Here is a 19,106-nt window from a genome sequence, read left to right as displayed (position 1 = left end):
TAAATAAATAAAATCTTTTTAAAAAATTGTGAGGCATTTTGAAATAACCAAAAAAAGATGACTGGGTGTCTTTCCAGGTACACCCTTACAGGTTAACCCTGCCGTTTATTGTTTTTTACCTATTTTACAAATCTATAAGCTACAGAAATTGATAGTAATGAAAATGATTCTTGTCCATAGAAATATGTTTCATGTGTGTCTAGGAGATTCAACAGATCACTGAACTGTAGATATTTACAAGCTTTACATTCTTTTTCTTTCTTTTATTTCACAAGAGATTCTATATGTGTATACATAATTATAATTTTGAACAATAAAAAATAGCTTGTCATGAGTAGTTCATTTCATGAGATAAAAAGATAGGAAAACAATGAATGACACTTAACTATGCAATTCTTTTATTCTGTTTTATTTTTTAATCATTTTTATTGTTATTCTATTACAGTTGTACCAATTTTTCCTTCTTTGTCTTCCTCCACCATCCCACCACCCACTCCTACAGTCAATTCCCACACTGCTATCCATATCTGTGGGTGATGCAGACCGCGGCTCGTGGGGTCCCCCACATTGTGGATGAGATATGAGAAATTCACACAGATTACTGAGTCCTGTGGAGGAAAAGGGATGATATGGCTTTTCTCTCAAGAGGAGAAAAAGCCTGTGTCCTTGACCAGCCTTTATTTCTTTTTCTGGGCACATTACATGATGGTCCTCATGTACTATGCCCAGGTTGGCTTTAGGTGGTTACCTTTTACAGAAAACAAAGGAGATGATACCGCTAATCACATCACAGAAGAGGGATATTTGCAAATGCAAAGAGAAAAGTGGTTGAACCAGTTACACTCCATACTGGGGAGTTTTAGCCCAGATTTTAGGAAGTTACAGTAAACACTTGCTGTCTCAATTCAGGGTGAGGGAATTTTAGCAAAGGCAAGTCTCATAGCAGTCTAGGTACAATGCAGGCCTGATTCCCCACAGGAGAACCTATCTGTGGGCATGGGTCCTGTGCATCTCCGAGTGGGAGCTGGCCCACACCATGCAGAATGGTCTTCTATATGTGGGTCATTCATACATGTTCTTTAACTAGTGTCTTCCCCTCCTTTCTATCATTATCCCACTCCTCTCTCCCTTTTGGTCTTTGTCAGTCTGATCCACATTTCCATGCCTATGGTTATATTTTGTTTGTAGTTTATTTTGTTCTTTCCAAGTATATTTAAACAATTCTGATTGCCTTGTGCATTTTAAATTCTCATTTAAACAAGCTATAACATTTTACCGGTCCTTTCATTGATTAAAGAGCTAAATCTTTGACAAATGTTCATTTTATATTTACATGAAAATAATAATTTTATCTTTTCTAAAAAATTATCCTTTAACATTCATTTATTGTGGCACATTAGGCTTTCCTGAAATGAAATTGCCTCTAAAATTTCTCCCAGTTTAAACACCTGGCAGGAGGAAGCTGAGCTCATGATGTCACATTTCACCCTCCTGGTGCATTTGTAGTACCTGTGGATATGTGTTTGTAAGTCCCAGGGACTTTTACACATGTGTTTACACTCATATGCCTATATTGTTGAAGTTTTGGAAACAATCTCTGGAGCTGATCTTGGATATTGAATGATCCTTCATACAGGCCTACTTACTTCCTCAACTATCTGCTCATTCTCCTTCTGTGCCTGAGCCACATGTCTTGGCAGGGGCCTGCTGAGGTGATTCCTATGTAGCAACTTGGGCCCCAGGGCAGTTAGATACTTGAAGGCTCAGAATTTAGATTTTTTCTTGAGTCCTTTGAGTTGGTTTGACTTGTGCCACTGGCCTCACAAAATCACCTTGGTAGTTTCATGGAAAGGGGGTGAGGAGAAAGAACTTCCAAGAATGGGTAGAACATGCTCATTTCTTAGCCTCTGGACCTGGGTTATTCAACATGATGGGCACAACTACCCATGGGGCTACTGAATACTGGAAATGTGCTTAGGGCCACTGAATGAAATTTTTCACTTTAAACTTGAAAACTGATGTTGCAGTCGGTTATTTGAAAACAGCATGATTGAAACTGTTTGGGTATGCAAATCTATTTTTTAACCATACATTTTATGCTTAAATTTTATGAAAGCTAAATACAAAAGTATTTCTGATGACTCAGATTGAAATATATTGCAAACGTAAAATACGATTTAAAACACAAGAAAAAAAAAAATATTCCATTAATAGTTTTAGTATTGATTATATGTGAAATGATAATATTTTGGATATACTGGGTAAAATAAAATATATTATTAAAATTAATTTCATCTTTCCTTTAAAAAAACATATTAGATAATTTGAGATCTCATATTGGTTCGAATCATTGGGACAGGACTCTCTGGACATGATTCATCCCATTTCTCTACACTTCCTTCCTCATTTGCCAAGTGGCACATAAGTGATCTTGAATCCCGCTTTTCTGCTTTGATTTCTTAATTTCAGCAGCTTTGTGCCTCCTTTGTAGGTGGTGATCGCATCGCCTACTTTCTCCAGTCAACCGCACGCAAGGGGTTTCCAGGTTATCAGACCGAAGAGCCTTCTCGATCTTACAAAGGTGGTCTAGCAATTCCTGACTTGCCGCTAGGGGGAGCTGTGTCGCTGCGTGGTTGCCGAGCAACTGGTGACCCGGAAGAGACGTTTGGCCGCCGCAAGCCTCCGCCACTGCTCTATGGGTGACTTCCGGAGGAGCAGTGGAAAACGCGGCGATCAGATTTTGGGGGGCGGCAGCGTAATGACTACCCTTCGGGCCTTCACATGCGACGACCTGTTCCGCTTCAACAACATGTGAGTGAGTTGCGCATGGGACGAATACTGGTGGAGGCTCGCCCTCACCCGGGCGGGGGTTAGAGGAATCAGCTACTCCCTCCGCCAGTGGTGGCTGCCTGGGTGCTGCTGGGTCAGAGGCCGGGGAAGGGGCGGACGCACGGACTGCCCGACTGACCTTGGCGGAGGCGTCCAAACTTCATTCGGCAACCCTCAGCACTCGTCAACGCTGGGGCAGTGCGCAACCTGTCTCTCCTGTGATTATTAGGCCGCACTAGGGTGGTCAGAGGTAGGGGCGGGCCCTGAGCCCGCAACCTGGCGCCGGGCTCTGCTGCGTACGAACTAGTGACTCGGATTCCTCTTCTTCCTGAGGACACCCCAAAGGGGCCGCGGAGGTCGTTGCGAGGTCAGAAGGTAATAGGTGTTTGTTGCAGCCTCTCTGGTGGTAACGGTTAACTTGTGAGTGAAACGATACTTCGTCTTGGCACTCGCGCAGCGATTCCTTTGGAAGTCGGAGTTTGGTTTTGTACCTCTTGTTGCTGCAGCGGCGATCTCAGCCTAGACAGCTTTTTGTCTGCACAGTCAGGGTGGAGTTACATGCTGTTGGAGGCCCATTTGTTGCAGTTTCTTTCAATCCGAGTTGTCAGGATATGTGACTTGCAGGTACCATTTTTTAATGAAAGGTTTTTGTTATGACAATGTATGGACATTTAAAGAGTTGACAATTTTACCATGAACACCTATCTAGACAGACGCATTAGCCGAATTCTACAATTAACATTTTGATACGTTGTCTTCATCAAAACCCATCCATCCACCCACCGACCAATCCCACATCAGCTTTTGAAGGATGGACAAAATGTTGATAATGACGAGAAAGGAAGTTCTGGAGAAGGAAAGGGGTGAGAAAGCTTGAGGTGTGGCCAGAGTGCTGGGAGATGAGCGTGCCTGTAGTGGTGGGTTTCTGTAACTGAATAGCCAGAAAGAAAATGTTGAAGTGACTTTTGCTCCATTGTTGAGGGGTTTGCACTTGATCCTGTTGGAAGAGGTCTTTTTTTTTTCTTTTTGGTCACCTCTCAGTTGAAGCAGCATAGTTAAGATAATTTGTGTTGGGCTGTAGCTGATCCCAGCGTTGGCACTGTAATAACCCATTTAATCCTCAATTCTCTTGAGTAGGTAGTCTCATTATTCCTATTTTGCGTATGAGCAAATTAAGGTACTGAGAGCTGAAATGAACTGTTCCAGGTGTTAGTTGGAGCCTTGCCGTGGGAGTGGGCCAAACCAGGAGTCTATTCCAAGGAGATTGGCACTAGACCGGTGGTTCTTAAAGAGTGGTCCCTGACCATTGGAGAACATTTTGGAAATGCAAATTCTCAGCTGTTTGAGAACCATTGCTCTGAAGCCCTACTCTTCTACAAAGAACTGTGTGGAATAGGAGGAGATCAGAGAAGGTATACCAGGCAGGTAAGCCATTTAGGAGGTCTTGGCAATGGCCCAGAGATAAGGCTTGAGCTTGGGAGGTGCTGGCTTGGGAGGTGACAGTGTGCTTTGAAGCTTCAAGAATAGAAAAGGCAAAGCCTCTTGGAGAATCAGTTTTAACTGAAGATCTGGGAAGGGACAACACTATTTTATGTGAAAATGAATAGAGAGAAGGAAAATAAACATGAATATGTACAATAAAACATTAGAATTCAAAGAATCATTCAACTTAAAAAGACCTCTTCGGAGTACACCAGTAGAGGAACTCCTCTTCCTCCCCATTTTCTCCTAATTCTCACGTTGATTAGGGCATTTCTAAAGAGAACTCAGAATTGTGGGAGTAGGGTGTTGCAGCCAGAATGGAATGAAGCAGTGGATGTAGAAACATTAGAATTAATTTAACAAATGTTTTATTTATTCTTGGAAAATTATTTGTGTACCTATTTATGGAGCCATACTGGAGAACAAAAGGAGAAAATCAGTGTGGCTGGAGCAGAGTGAGTGTGGGTGTGAGGTGATGAGATCAGTCAAAGGGCTAGATCTTGGAGAGGCCATCATAGGACTTTGGATTCTTTGGCATGTGCACCGAGAAACTCAGGTGTAGAATTCTGGTAGGTATCTGGGCATAGAGGTCTCAAGTTTAGTTTTGGGCTAAAGATAGAAATTTGGTGCTAACACTATGGTATTGAAACATGGAGGTTAGTGACATGATTGATGGAATGAGTGTACGTAGTAAAAAGAGACTCAGAGATGGTGCCCTGGGGCATCAATCAAGTATTAAAGATGTACTGGCCCAGTGAGATGGGAGGAAAACCTGATTGGTAGGGTCTTGGAAGCTGAGGTGTTGCAAGTATTTCAGGTGGAGGGAGTGGGGGACTATGTCAAGAACTGTTGATGGCTAATTGTAAAGTATATTTGTACATTTCTTCCAGAAGGGAGTAGAGAATTGCAGGAGGAGTGTCCTAAGTAGTGGAGGTGGTGGGATCTGTTTATCAGAACTCCAGGCATATTTACAGGAGAACAAGTAGAGTAAGAGTGCAGAAGCTTATAGTTAGCTGGGTTTGGTGATGGGAACTCGGTGAGGCTTTCTTCTTACTGTTGTATTTTCTTTGTGAAATAGAAAACAGCTGTCGAGAAGAAAATAGAAGTCAAGAAGGGGGGTGGCCTGTTGGACAGTTGAGGCAACAAGAGAGACCATGTTAGAGTAAGTGATTCTCCAGGTGTGCACTGGGACCCCTCATGATCGTTTTGGGGCTCTGCGACGTGATGTCAGAGCTATTTTCATGATAATGCTAAGGTGATTTTTTGCCTTTTCCACTCTCATTCTCTCACATAGTGGAGTTTTCCAGATGTGTGATCTTGCAGCAACAAGTATAATAGACAGACCTGAGAATCCAGCTGTCTTCTAAGCCAGGCATTAAAAAGATCTGTAAAATTGTTAACACAGTGCCACTCATGTCACTAAATTTTTAAAAATAAAGTGTTTTCTTAAAAAAATACATCATGCAACTTTACGATATGTGGTGTTTATAATATGTGGTGAGATAATTTGTCTTTGGCAATATATATGAAGATTCTAAGTATGGATGCTGCCAGAGCAACACCATCCTAATCCCTAAAGTTTGGTGATTGTACTTACCTTCACATTGCTCATTTAGGTAACACACCACAACTGAACATCACTTCTACTTTACAGTTCTTTGTTAATAATATTGGCAGTTTTGTAGAGAAAAATTAAAATAAGGCTTTAAAAACAATTAATACTGTAGCCTTGGCTGGTGTGGCTCAGTGGATTGAGCATTGGACTGTAAAGCAAAGGGTCACCGGTTCGATTTTCATTCTAGGGGACATGCCTGGGTTGCAGGCCAGGTACACAGTAGGGGGTATGTGACAGGTGACCACAAATTGATGTTTCTCTCCCTTTTTCTTCCTCCCTCCCCTTCTCTAAAAATAAATAAAATTTTTAGAAAAAATTTAAATAAATTGTTGCTCTAGTACTTTGATCACTAATTCTATTGGGTAAGCATTGATAATAAATGCCTGTCTTCTGATTGCTTATTTTTTTTAAGTATATTTTATTGATTATGCTGTTACAATTATCAATTTTTTTCTCCCCATTTTTATTCCCGTCTACACTGCAGTCCCCTCCTACCAGCATTCTCCACGCCACCCTCCACCCTTAGTTCATGTCCCTGGGTCATACATATAAGTTCTTAGACTTCTCCATTTCCTATACTATTCTTAATATCCCCCTGTCTATTTTTTACCTACTATTTATTCTTCTTATTCCCTGTACCTTTCCCCCATTCTCACCCCTCCCCACTGGTAACCCTCCACACAATCTCCATTTCTGTGATTCTGTTCCTGTTTTAGTTGTTGGCTTAGTTTGTTTTCTTTACTTTTTTTTCTTTCTAGGTTCAGTTGTTGATAGTTGTGAGTTTGTTGTCATTTTACTGTTCATGCTTTTGATCGTCTTCTTTTTTTTAGATAAGTCCCTTTAACATTTCATATAATAAGGGCTTGGTGATGATAAACTCCTTGAACTTGACCTTACCTGGGAAGTACTTTATCTGCCCTTCCATTCTAAATGATAGCTTTGCTGGATAGAGTAATCTTGGTAACTGTCTCCTTTTCTCTTGCTGCTTTTCAGATTCTCTATGTTTAATTTTGAGTAATGTAATTATGATGTGCTTTGGTGTGTGCTTCCTTGGGTCCAACCTCTTTGGGACTCTCTGAGCTTCCTGGACTTCCAGGAAGTCTATTTCCTTTGCCAGATTGGGGAAGTTCTCCTTCATTATTGTTTCAAATAAGTTTTCAGTTTTTTGCTCTTCCTCTTCTCCTCCTGGCACCCCTATGATTCGAATGTTGGAACTTTTAAAGTTGTCCTGGAGTTTCCTAGCCCTCTCCTGTTTTTGAATTCTTGTTTCTTCATTCTGTTCTGGTTGAATGTTATTTTTTCCTTCTGGTCCAAATGATTAATTTCAGTCCCGGTTTCCTTCCCATCACTGTTGGTTCCTTGTACATTTTCCTTTATTTCAGTTTTCACAGTCTTTACTTCTTCCTCTATTTTGTGACCATACTCAACCATTTCTGTGAGCATCCTGGTGACCAGTGTTTTGACCTGTTCATCTGATAGGTTGGCTATCTCTTCATTGCTTAGCTCTGTTTTTAGAGCTTTGATCTGTTCTTTCATTTGGGCCATATTTTCTTTGTCTCAGTGTACCTGTTACATTGTAGAGTGTGGGGCCTTAGATTTTCACTAGGGCGGGGCAACCCACATTGCTGTGTTGTGGTGCTGTAGGTTGGGGAGGTGTCAGAGAGGGAACAATGCCACTTGTTCAGCTCTAGGCTGGCTTTCCCCTGCTACCCAGAAGCAAATTGGGCCCTTCTGGTGCCGATTCCTGGGTGGGTGGATTTGTGTATTTTGTAGGACCCTGAGGATCTCTCCAGTGAACTCTCCTGTGAGGCTGGGAGTTTTTCCCTTCACTGCAGCCCTCATAGGTTTTTACAGCCAGAGATTTTGACGCTTTATTTCCCCACCTGGAGCCCTGGGTTGGGTGGTCTGTCTTGCTCCCCAGTTGTTCCTCCCATTTTATCCTTATGCAAATGTAGGACTACCTGGTCCGCCTTGCCTGCCCTAGTCCTACAGCTGCCACTTGCTGCAGGTCCTTTCCCGCCTGGCTACCTGTCTCAGCCCCTCCTACCTGTCTGAATGAATGTTTCCTCCTTAACTCCTTAGTTGTCAGACTTCCATACAGTTCGATTTTCTGTCAGATCTGGTTGTTTTTTGTTTTTAGATTTGTTGTCATCCTTCTTTTGGTTGTGCTTGGAGGCAAAGTGTATCACCTTCACCTCTGTCATTGCTGGAAGTCCCTTAATTGCTTATTTTTAATTAAAAAGTTAATTGTTAATCTTTCAGAGAAAGTGCTGAGCACAGTGTTAGCCAATCACAGGGACTTAGTGTTGATCTTCCTTTCCCTTAAGCAATATTCATATTTATAACAAGGGTCTTTTTACACAGCAGCAAAATCAAAGTGGTTACTGTTTTTATTCACCCTCCTACCAGAAGAAGGACTGGTCATGACTGTCTCTACAACCTGAAAGACCTCTTTACTACCTAACAGTAGCCCTGATCATTTTACCTTGATTTTACTTTTAAAAAATAAATTATTTGGGGTAACACTGGTTAATAACAGTGTGTGTGTGTGTGTGTGTGTGTGTGTATATATATATATATATATATATATATATGTGTGTGTACAGCATTAGACATCTGTGTATTCTATTACATGCTCCCCACCTGACGTCTAGATTCCTTTTTGTATATATTTGATTCCCTTTACCCACTTTGCCCTTCTGCCAGCCCACTGACCATCTGACTCATTTCACTTAGGATAATACTCTCAAGATTCATCTGTGTTGTCACAAAGGCCATATTTCATTTCTTAAAGCTGAGGAGTATTGCATTTTATATACATACCACATTATCTTTGTCCAGTCATCTATCAGTGGACACTTGGGTTGTTTCCGTATCTTAGTTATTATAAGTAATGCAGTGAAAATAGGGGCACATACATCTTTACATATAAGCATTTTTGGGTAAGTACCCAGAAGAGGAATTGCTGGATCATATGGTAGTTCTATTCTTAATTTTTTTGACGATTTTTTTTGTTTTCTATAGTAGCTGTACTAATTTAATTTACATTTGCATCTACAGTGTACGAAGGTTTCTTCATGTCCTCTTCAACACATATTTCTTCTCTTTTGATAGTAGCCATTCTTTTCATTGTGCTTTTATTTTGCATTTCCCTAATAACTAGTGATGTTATATGTCTGTTGACTATCATGCCGTCTTTGTAAAAGTGTCTGTTCAGGTCCTCTGCCCATTTTTAATTGAATTTTTTGTGGAGTTTTATTAGTTCTTTATATCTGCCCCCATTTGGTTGGTTGCTTTTTTGTTTTGTTGATGGTTTCTTTTGCTTTGTGGGAGTTTTTAGTTTGATGTAGTCCCATTAATTTATTTTTTCTTTGTTTTACTTGCATTTGAGATCAAGTTCACAAAAAACACTTCTGTGACCATTGTCTATAAATGTACTGTCTATGTTTTTGTCAGTGTATTTTATTTAGGTCTCATATTCAAATCTTTAATCCATTTTGAGTTAATTTTGTGTACGGTGTAATTCATTCTTATGCATATGGCTCTTCAGTTTTCCCAGTACCATTTCCTCTTTCCATTGTATATTCTTGGCCCTTTTATCAAAAATTAGTTGCCTCTATATGTGAGTGTTTATTTCTGGGCTCTCAGTTCTGGTCTGTGTGTCTTGTTTTTCTGCCAATATCAAACATACTATTTTGATTACTATAGTTTTGTAGTGCAGTTTGCAGGGAGTATGATACCTCCAGTTTTGTTAATTTTTCTCAGGATTACTTTGGCTCTTTGGGGTCTTTTATGGTTGCATACAAATTTTTTAAAGTTATTCATGCAAAATGAGTGAAGGGGGTTAAAAGGTATGAAACTTTCAGCTATAAAATAAGTAAGTCACGGGCATGTAGTGGGTAGTACGGTGAGTATAATTAATAATAGTATTGCATATTTGAAAGTTGCCAAGAGAGATCTTGAAAGTTCTCTCCACAGTAAAAAAATTTTGCAACTATCATTTTGCAACATGGCTATTAGGTAGTTTAAACCATCTTTCTTAGCCCTAAAGTTGGTTTAAAAATGGTTTTAGTTTGTGTTCATTTCCTTGTGCATATTTTTTTTTATTTTTAATGGGCTTAAACTAGTTTTATAAATACTGCTTACTACTGATAATTCTCATTTCTTTCAGTAACCTGGATCCACTTACAGAAACTGTATCCTTTTTTTAAAAAGTTAAGTGAAGGCTTACTGACAGTGAGGAAAATAGAGAAACAAAGGGGAAAAATAGACAAGTACTGAAAAACTTTGAAACTTGTAGGTAAGTAAGCATCATAAGCAACATTTAAAGCAATTTACAACAACAACTGGGAACAAGAGATGTCTTAAACCTGCCTGACAAGCTGCTAATAAAATGACTTCATAAGTCTATAACAAAACTGCTAGCTTCCCTGCCCAGCTTCCCTCTCTGTAGTAAGTATGGCTGTACACAACAGAAAGTAGTGAGTTCAGCAAGATGGGTTATTTCTTTCTGTTGTGAGAGAAGTCTGGAAATGATGAGCAATGCAGGGCAGGCTGTGGTTCTATGTAGTCACCAGTGATCTGGTCCTGCACTTGAAACCCTCTGCCATTCCCAAGGTGACTTTGGCCTTCTTATCCCATGGCTGCCAGAGCAAATGGTATCACATCCATGTTTCTGTCACGAGAATCAACAGACAAGAAGTGGAGAGTATCCTTTCCTTTTAGTGGTATGTTTGGGAAGTACTGTGCAGCCCTTCTGTATCTCATTGACCAGTGCCTACATCATGCTACACTTATTTAAAAGCTCCAGAATGTGCCTAGCTTTAAGTTGGGGCTTGTTACCATAGTAAAGAGAGGATTCGGGGTAACAATTAGCAGTATGTATCATATTCCCCAATAGAAAAATGGGCAAAGGTGTGAAGTTAGGGTACTTTGGGTTATGTTACGCTACTAGGCAACCCCCCCCCCCCCCCCCCCCCCCGCCATGGCTTCAAATACAGAGTTGGATTTCTGGATTATCCATATCCATTGTAGGATAGGGCGGTGATATTAACTGATAATTTAATAAAAGAGGGATATAACAGACTAATGAACATACTAGGAGTTTAGTTTCACCAGTCAAAAGACATGCAAATTGAAAGCAAAATGAGATGTGATGTTTTACCGGTCAAATTATCAAGAATTTTAAAAAATGATAAAACTCAATGCTGATGAGGGTGAAGTTACAGGAATATTCTCACAAATTGCGAGTAAAGATAGAAACTGCAATGGTTTTCTGGAAGGCACTTTGGCAATGCAGTTCTTAATAATTCCATTTCCTAGAAGTGGAAAATAATAAGCAACAGGAGCAGTTACGTCAGGGCTTGACAAACTAAGGTGCATGAATCGAGTTGGCCCACTGTCTGTTTTGTTAATAAAGTTTTATTTGGACACAGCTATACTGAATAACTTACTATTATCTGTGGCTTTTGTCCATGCCTTTTCCAGGTTGAGTAGTTGCAACAGAGACCAATGATATGGACCACGCAGCCTAGAATATTTACTGTTTGGCCCTTTACAGAAAATGTTTCTTAACCCCTTAGTTATGGATTAGTTATTTTTGCAGTTATTCTGCACAATATTTATTGCAGAATTATAATATTAAAAATTTGGAGTAACATACCCAACAATAAGGAAATGACTAAATAAACTATTTTGTATTCATAAATGATTTTTAAAAGTTTTTGAGAAAGTAGAAACAACCCAGATGTCCACTGTCAAGGGATAGTATATTTAAATAGTCTTTTCACATAATGGAATACTATACAGTAGTAAAAATTAACTGTAGATAGAGACTACAGGGCTACATATAAATAGAGTTGAGTGGGAAAAGGAAAAAAATCTCCCAAGTTTTCATTTGTGTTTTTAAAACTATGGCCTGTTAAAGACCTATCCACATTTCAAAAAAAGGAAAAGAATTCTGAAAGATTCAATATTCACTGCATAATAGGGGAAAATACTAGGATGCAAATCAATTTATATGGTGTATATCCAGTTACCTGTAAAACTTAGAGTAAAAGTCTCATAATCTAGGTAAAGCCATATTTGAAAGTAACCTACCAGATCTTGGTGGTTGATGAATGAGCTTCTGGGTCTCCTCCATTAGCTGGAGGAGAGACAGTTAAGGTGTGTTTTCAGGCTGCAGGCAGGAAGATGGTGGCCTGTTATTTTAGGGGTTATGTTTGAAGAGTACTGAAAATAAAAGTTGTCCTTCAGAGGAGTGTTTGAAGAATTTACTGAACAGGCCTTCCAGGAACTTTTAAATAAAAATGTACAATTGATGATGTCCCTTCATAGAACTGGATCAGCAAACTTACACTAAGAAGAAACAGGAATGAGTACATATCAGTAAGGACAACAGGGTTGAAGAGTTAAGTAATGAACAAATTATTCAGGCATTCACTCTTAAGTCAGCTTTTCTTTGCAATATTAGAAATGGAAAATCTGAATCAGTGGAAGGGAAAACTGGGTAATTGTTAAGTTGCCTCTGGAAGTACTTAGTGTACTTAGAAGTATTTTTGTTTCCAAGATAAGCAATTCATCATAGAGAGAAGAAAAATTTCTCACCCAAATAGAGAAATATGTACAACTTTGCCATAGTCAGTATACATGAATTGTATAAATTATACGAGTTCATAATTTACCAAATAAAAGATGACTAGGAAGTACTTAGTTTTAAAGTTACTTTCACAGTCTCATAGCTGAAGTTAAAGTAGAAACCAGTCTAACTTTCCTACAAATATGGGAAAATAAACATTGAGCATCTATGTGGCAAGCTCCAGGGATACAGAGAACATTACTCATATTCTAAGGGGAGACAGCTGGTAAACAAATGAGTATCAGGCGAGGATAAGTGCTATGCTGACTTTTAGGCTACAGTGTGGAGACTGATCAGTAGGGAGACTGATTACAGAACTTTGGAGTCCTGGTTCTCTGCTTTCTACTAGATACTGTGGTCTCCATTCACATTTGACATTTTATGTTCAGGTCATTGTTAAAAATTAGCGCTAACCTAAGTATTTCACATAATGTTATGACTACAGAAATTATATATATAGGGCTAGGGATAAAGTAACAGTATACTTTTTAAAGGAAACTTTCTTTAAAATATCCCTTTTATGAAGGGATGAACTTGTTACTGTCCATTGCTTTGCACACTCCTTAACAAGACTCTAGTATGGGATTCCATTTTACTTACAGTACCTTGCCCATTGGCCAGAGTATTTCATCGTTGCAGAGGCACCTGGTGGAGAGTTAATGGGTTATAGTGAGTATAATACCACTAGTACTTTTTTGGATAGGTAGTTAAGATTTTAATATAGTTTTCAGCTAATTTATTTAAATTGATAAAGAATTGAAAGTATGATCACGATGTCTGTAATTTTATTTCCTTTTCAACCATTAGAAAACTCACTGATTCCTTCTATAAATTAAAGTGTACCTACCAAACAGTAATTCTATATTAATGTGTAAACCCATGTGTTTATTAATGAATGCAATCTTTGTTGACAGTTATGGGTAAAGCAGAAGGCTCAGTTGCTAGGGAAGAATGGCATGGACATGTCACAGCTCTGTCTGTTGCTCCAGAATTTCGACGCCTTGGTTTGGCTGCTAAACTTATGGAGTTACTAGAAGAGATTTCAGAAAGGTGAGACCCTGCTTTTGTAATAATATATGGACTCTGACCATTTGCTTTTTCTTTTTGTGAATATTTATAAGACTTTTTTTCCCTTCAGGCTGAATAATACTATGTACTACAGTTTATAGGAATTTCATTTTTAGCCTCCAGTAGTCCTTACAATAATTCTGTCACATATTCAAAATGGTTTCATCATCTCTATTTTGCCATTGAGGAAAATTAAGGCAAAATAAGTGACCTATAAGCTGGGTAATTGGTGGAATGAAAGACTAGCCCTTAGGGTTTCTTTTAGTGTTCTTGACACTATGGTAGATATTCCCAAATTCTCTGTTAACATTGTCCTTGGCATCTTAATTTTTTCACAGTGCCTCTTGGCCAAAAGTTAACAGTTTAGTCTTAAGCAATTATGTCCTAACAACTTAGTATTTATAGCCTAATAACCAAGTAGCTATTTAGAAAAATAAAAACAGACTGAAAATTTTTTTTTATTTCATTGTTAAATAATTGTGGTTACCGATTGATGCACATGTTAGGTATTGTATGACGTCTTAAACCTTGGAAACAGGTGGACACGATCACCTACATTCCTGTTTCACCTTGATTTTTATGTAGGAACTGCCCCAAACCTGGCTTTATAAAGATACTGTCTTCAAAGGGAAGGTAACATGTAGTGCTCCATTTTTGAACTATATCAAAAACTAGTAGCTTGCTAGTGTCTGATATGTAAGGTTTGTGTTTTCCCTGAACAACTGAAATATCCTACAGCACCTCTGAATTTTGGGCACCTTGGAGCAGTTTTGGAAACTGCCAACATTAAGGCTTTTTTAAAAAGACCTGTTGTATATATTAAACATCCTCATTATGCCAGGTAAAAGTAATATAGTAAAATGAAAAGAGGATTCCCCTGCCAGCCTATTCTAGAAGAGATAAGAGATTTGTGTATAAGTTTAACCAAGTTATCAAGCTGCCATTTTTTCCTGCACTGTAAATGCTTAGAAGTATGTAGGAAAGGGCATAGCTGCTGAGAAGCACTTGTGAGGTTTTCTACTTAAGACTTAAGGAAGGTGAGTTTTAAAGATGTAACAATGGCTTGAAAATTCTCTCAGCCAAGTTGGTAGCAACAGAAACTTGAACTCATTTAGAGAAAAGAGGAAATAGTGTTAGCTGGGAAAGAAATTGACTCTAGTTCTTAAGAATACCTGAGATTTAAGTGATCTTTATTTGTATGGGTGTGTATGTATACCTATATCCATCCATCCATATATACATGCACATATACAGGTATTTTTAAATGTATCCATTAAAATAGAAATAGTATATAACTTCTAAATGAAGTAGAGAGAAAACTAGCATGACAGAAATCAGAAGAGGAGACAAAAAGGAAATTAAATTGACAAAACAAATAAAAAGCATGAAGTAAGATGGTAGTTGTGAATCCAAATATTTTTTGAAATAACAGTAAATGTTAATAGACTAATGACTCCAATTAAAAGTCAAAGACTTGAGGACATTATGCTAAATGAAATAAGCCACTCACAGCAAGACCAATACTGCATGATTCCATTTATATGAGATATATAAAATAATTAAATTCATAAAATCAAAGAATGGAATGGTGGTGGCCAAGGGCTGGGGTTGGGGTAAGTGGGGAGTTACTTATCAGCATAGTTTCAGTTAAGTAAGATGAATAAGCTCTAGAGTCAGCTGTACACATTATACCTGTAGTCAGCAATAACGTATTGTTCATTCACAGTTTATTAAGATCTCGTGGTGTTATGAAATAAAATTGAATTAAAAAGGAAGTAAAACAAAAAAAAGATACCATCAGAACTCTACAGGAAACATGTAAATATTAAAGATATAGAAAAGATCAAAAGTAAGAGAAATTTTTTAAATTATGCAAATTCTGATCAAAAGACAGTTTGTATACTTAAATGAATAATAGTAACAGTATAGTTCAGTAATTACTGGCATAAAGAGAGTCACTGCATATTGATAGAAGATTTAATCCATCAGGAAGATGTAACAAGTTTTATGTAACAAGTGACAAGGATTCAAAGTAAAAATGCAACACTCTGCAAAACTATGTGGAGAAATAGACAATCATAATCATAATGGGAGTTTTGAATATGTGTCCTACTAATGTACGGTCAGACAGAAATTGATTTAAGGGTATAGAACAGCGGTCAACAAACTTTTTTGGGGCCAGATAGTAAATGTTTAGGCTTTGCAGGCCATCGGAGGTCTCTATTACATATATATTTTTTAAACCCTTCAAAATTGTAAAAAGTGTTCTTAGCTTGAGAGCAGTACAAAAATAATAACCTGACCCCTGACTTAAAAAATTTCAATCAGTAGCCAAAAATCTTCCCACAAAGTATGCCTTTTCTGGAAAAATTTTATTCTGTTTAAGAAATAATGACTATAAGTTCAGTTTTACACAAACAAAAAAAGGGAATGTTCTTCAACTTATTTTTTTAAGGCTGGGATAACTGTGACAATAAAATATGACAAGAAATATTAGGAAAATTTGAGGAAAATCTCATTATAGATGCAAAAATCCCAGGAAAAGCTTAGCAGAATGGATACAGCAATTTGTAAAAAGGATGATAACATCAAGGGAAGGTTGTTTTAATGTTAGAAAATCTATAGCCTTGGCTGGTGTGGCTCAGTGGATTGAGCCAGCCTGCAAACCTAAAGTCAGGTTGCTGGTTTGATTTCCAGTCAGGGCACATGCCTGGGTTTTGAGCCAGGTCCCCAATGTGGGGCGTGGGAGAAGTAACTTATCAATGTTTCTAATACATAGATGTTTTTCTTGCTTTCTTTCTCCCTCCCTTCCCCCTCTCTAAAATGTAAGTACATAAAAAATAAAATCTGTAAATATATTCTACCAGTGTAATAGATTAAAGGAGGAAATTACTATCTCATTAAATGCAGAAGTGCTTTGATAAAATTCATTATTTATTCTTGATTACAAACTGTTAACAAACCAGGAAATAGAAGGTGAAAACTTCCTTAAACTGAAAAAAGAATATCTACAAAAAACCTGTAGTAAATATTGATGGGAGTGCATTAAATGTTTTCCCTTTAAAATCTGGGACAAGATGATGACATCTATAGTCTGCCCCTCTTCAGTAATATACTGGACATACTAGACATCACTAGTAAACCAAGGAAAAGATACGAGGATTGAGAAAAAACATTTACTTTGCACTGCTAAGATTGTGCAAATAGAAGACCCACCAGAATCTATAAGTAAATGTTTAGACCAGCGATTTTTAACCTTTATCATCTCATGACATGGATAAACTAATTACTAAAATTTTCTGGCCCACCAAAAAATACATTTTTCTGTGATCTGACCAAAATAATAGGTGGCTATTGTGTTGGCTGTTGTCAGTTTTTTTTAACTTCACAGTCTAAGATAAGAGAGGTCAGTACCCCTGATTAAATAGTTAGGTGGTATTGCATGTTTCAAAAAATCTTGTGGTATGCCAGTTGAAAATTGCTGGTTTAGACTGAAAATTAAACAAAGTTGTTGGAAAAGTCTGACAAAAGCTGCAAGACCTCTGAAATTCATAAAACAGAATTGAGAGACATTAAAGATGACCTAAATGGAGAGGTGAACTACTGCTCTGGCACAGAGGACTTGATACAGTAAACTAATAATTGGTTCCCAGAGCCAAGGTAATTGCAATCAAAGTCCCAAGTATTTTTTTTTTGTGGGACCTAAGTTACTTCTGAAACTTACAGGGGAATGGTTAAGAGCTGAGAAGAAACAATATATTCCTGAAAAACAAAATGGGCAGATTTGTCCCTTCAGATATTTAGCTGTATGAGTAAGACTGTGTGTTAGGGCTGGAATAGTTGTCTGGAATAGTTGTCTAGAGCAGTGGAACAGAATTTGAAAAATAGATCCAGGAATACATACAATTTTTACAAACCTCAGAGGAAGCAATTATTGATTAGTCATAAAAGGATATACTTTTCAGTAAAGGTGTTAGCACAGTTGGATATCCATATAGGAGAATTTTTTCCCCGGATTACTATCTTACTATACACAAATCCCAGATTTGTTAAAAACCTAGATGTGAAAAGCAAAATTAAAAAGCCCTTTGAAGTTAATATGGGAGAGTGTCTACAGACCTCAAGATAGAAAAGAACTTTTGAAATAAGTCATAAAAAAATGTTAACTGTAAAAGTTAGTTGCATATATTTAAGTTCATTGGAGTGAAGTGACTTTGTTCACCAGAAAATACATAAGGATAATGATGCCCTGGCTAGTGTGGCTTGGTTGGAGCATCGTCCCATACACAGAAAAGTCATGGGTTGGGTTCAATTTCTGGTCAGGGCACATACCTAGGTTGCAGACTTGATCCCTTGTCAGGGCACGTGTGAGAGGCAACTGACAAGTGTTCCTCACATCATTGTTTTTCTCTCCTTTCCCCTTCCCTTCTCTAAAAATCAATGAGCATGTCCTTGAGTGAGGATTAAAAAAAAAGATGCATACAGATAATGACAAGACAAAGCACAAACTGGAAAAAGATATGCAAACTGGAAAAAAAAGATTTGTGACAACCTTTACACAATGTTGAATATCCAGAATACATAGAACTATAGTGTAAAGGAGAAAAAGAAAAATATGAAAGATCAATAAGGACTCCAGAATGAGAAATCTAAATGTCCAGCAAAAATATATTCAGCCTTGTTAGTAATCCAAAGTGCTAATACCCAGAGATAGCACTGTTCCATGAGATTTTCAAAAATGAAATCTGATGCAACAAGCGTTGGTACTATGGTAATGGAGTCTTATACCACTTCTGTGGGAGTGTAAAGTGGTTCAAGTAGATTGAGAAACAGACAATATCTAACAAAGTTGAAGATGTGCATACCCTGGTGAGCCAGTGATAACATTCCTATGGACTTTAGATATTGTACCATGAGATACAACGAAAATATTGTAGCACAGTTTGGAAGAGTAAAAACTGGAAATGTTTCTCTGTAGAACCAGAGAAAATTTGTAGTATATATCCATATAATGAAATGCAGATGAACAAGCTCTAGCTACACCTAGGCTGACTTGAATAACACTGACTGAGGGGTCTATCACTAAAGAATAAAGTATGTTCCCCTTTATATAAAGTTCATAAACAGGAGAAACTGAACTATAATAGGTAGCAAATCTATAGCAAAAAGTAAATAGCTAATGATTACAAGAGTCAGGACATGGAGACCTCTGGGTACAGGAGAGGCTGTCACTGACCAAAGAGACCAGAGGACTTCAGAGCTATGACCAATTTCCTACAGCTACACTTTGGCCATGGCATGGCCACCCTGGCGCTTGCCTCAAAATTTTAAAGATGTGCACATGAGTAGAAGTATTCTATGACTCATTTGGTAAAATGAACATATCAATTACTACGTCAAAATACACAGAAATTTTTTAAGCCAGTTAGCAGAGTTGTGGTAAAAAAAATCCTTTTTGAAAAGTTTATAGTTTAA

The 19,106-nt window shown here is 37.9% G+C and overlaps 1 protein-coding gene across 2 annotated transcripts in view; it reads left to right on the top strand.

Annotated features, from left to right (window-relative positions):
- Positions 1-2,664: 2,664 nt before the first annotated feature.
- Positions 2,665-19,106, top strand: part of NAA20 (N-alpha-acetyltransferase 20, NatB catalytic subunit) — a 17,832-nt gene continuing 1,390 nt past the window's right edge. Inside the window, exons 1-4 of one of the 2 annotated variants that reach the window (XM_028524270.2) lie at positions 2,665-2,811; positions 10,098-10,122; positions 13,142-13,232; positions 13,478-13,613. In XM_028524270.2, the coding sequence (XP_028380071.2) occupies positions 2,696-2,811; positions 10,098-10,122; positions 13,142-13,232; positions 13,478-13,613 (368 nt within the window). In that variant the 5' untranslated portion in view covers positions 2,665-2,695. The remainder of the gene's footprint in view (positions 2,812-10,097; positions 10,123-13,141; positions 13,233-13,477; positions 13,614-19,106) is intronic. The other variant, XM_028524267.2, reaches the window with a different exon arrangement.

This window comes from Phyllostomus discolor, chromosome 9 (assembly GCF_004126475.2).
Source record: "Phyllostomus discolor isolate MPI-MPIP mPhyDis1 chromosome 9, mPhyDis1.pri.v3, whole genome shotgun sequence".
NCBI lineage: Eukaryota > Metazoa > Chordata > Mammalia > Chiroptera > Phyllostomidae > Phyllostomus > Phyllostomus discolor.
Note: the sequence above shows the minus strand (reverse complement) of the source record. Positions and strands in the feature narration are given on the sequence as shown.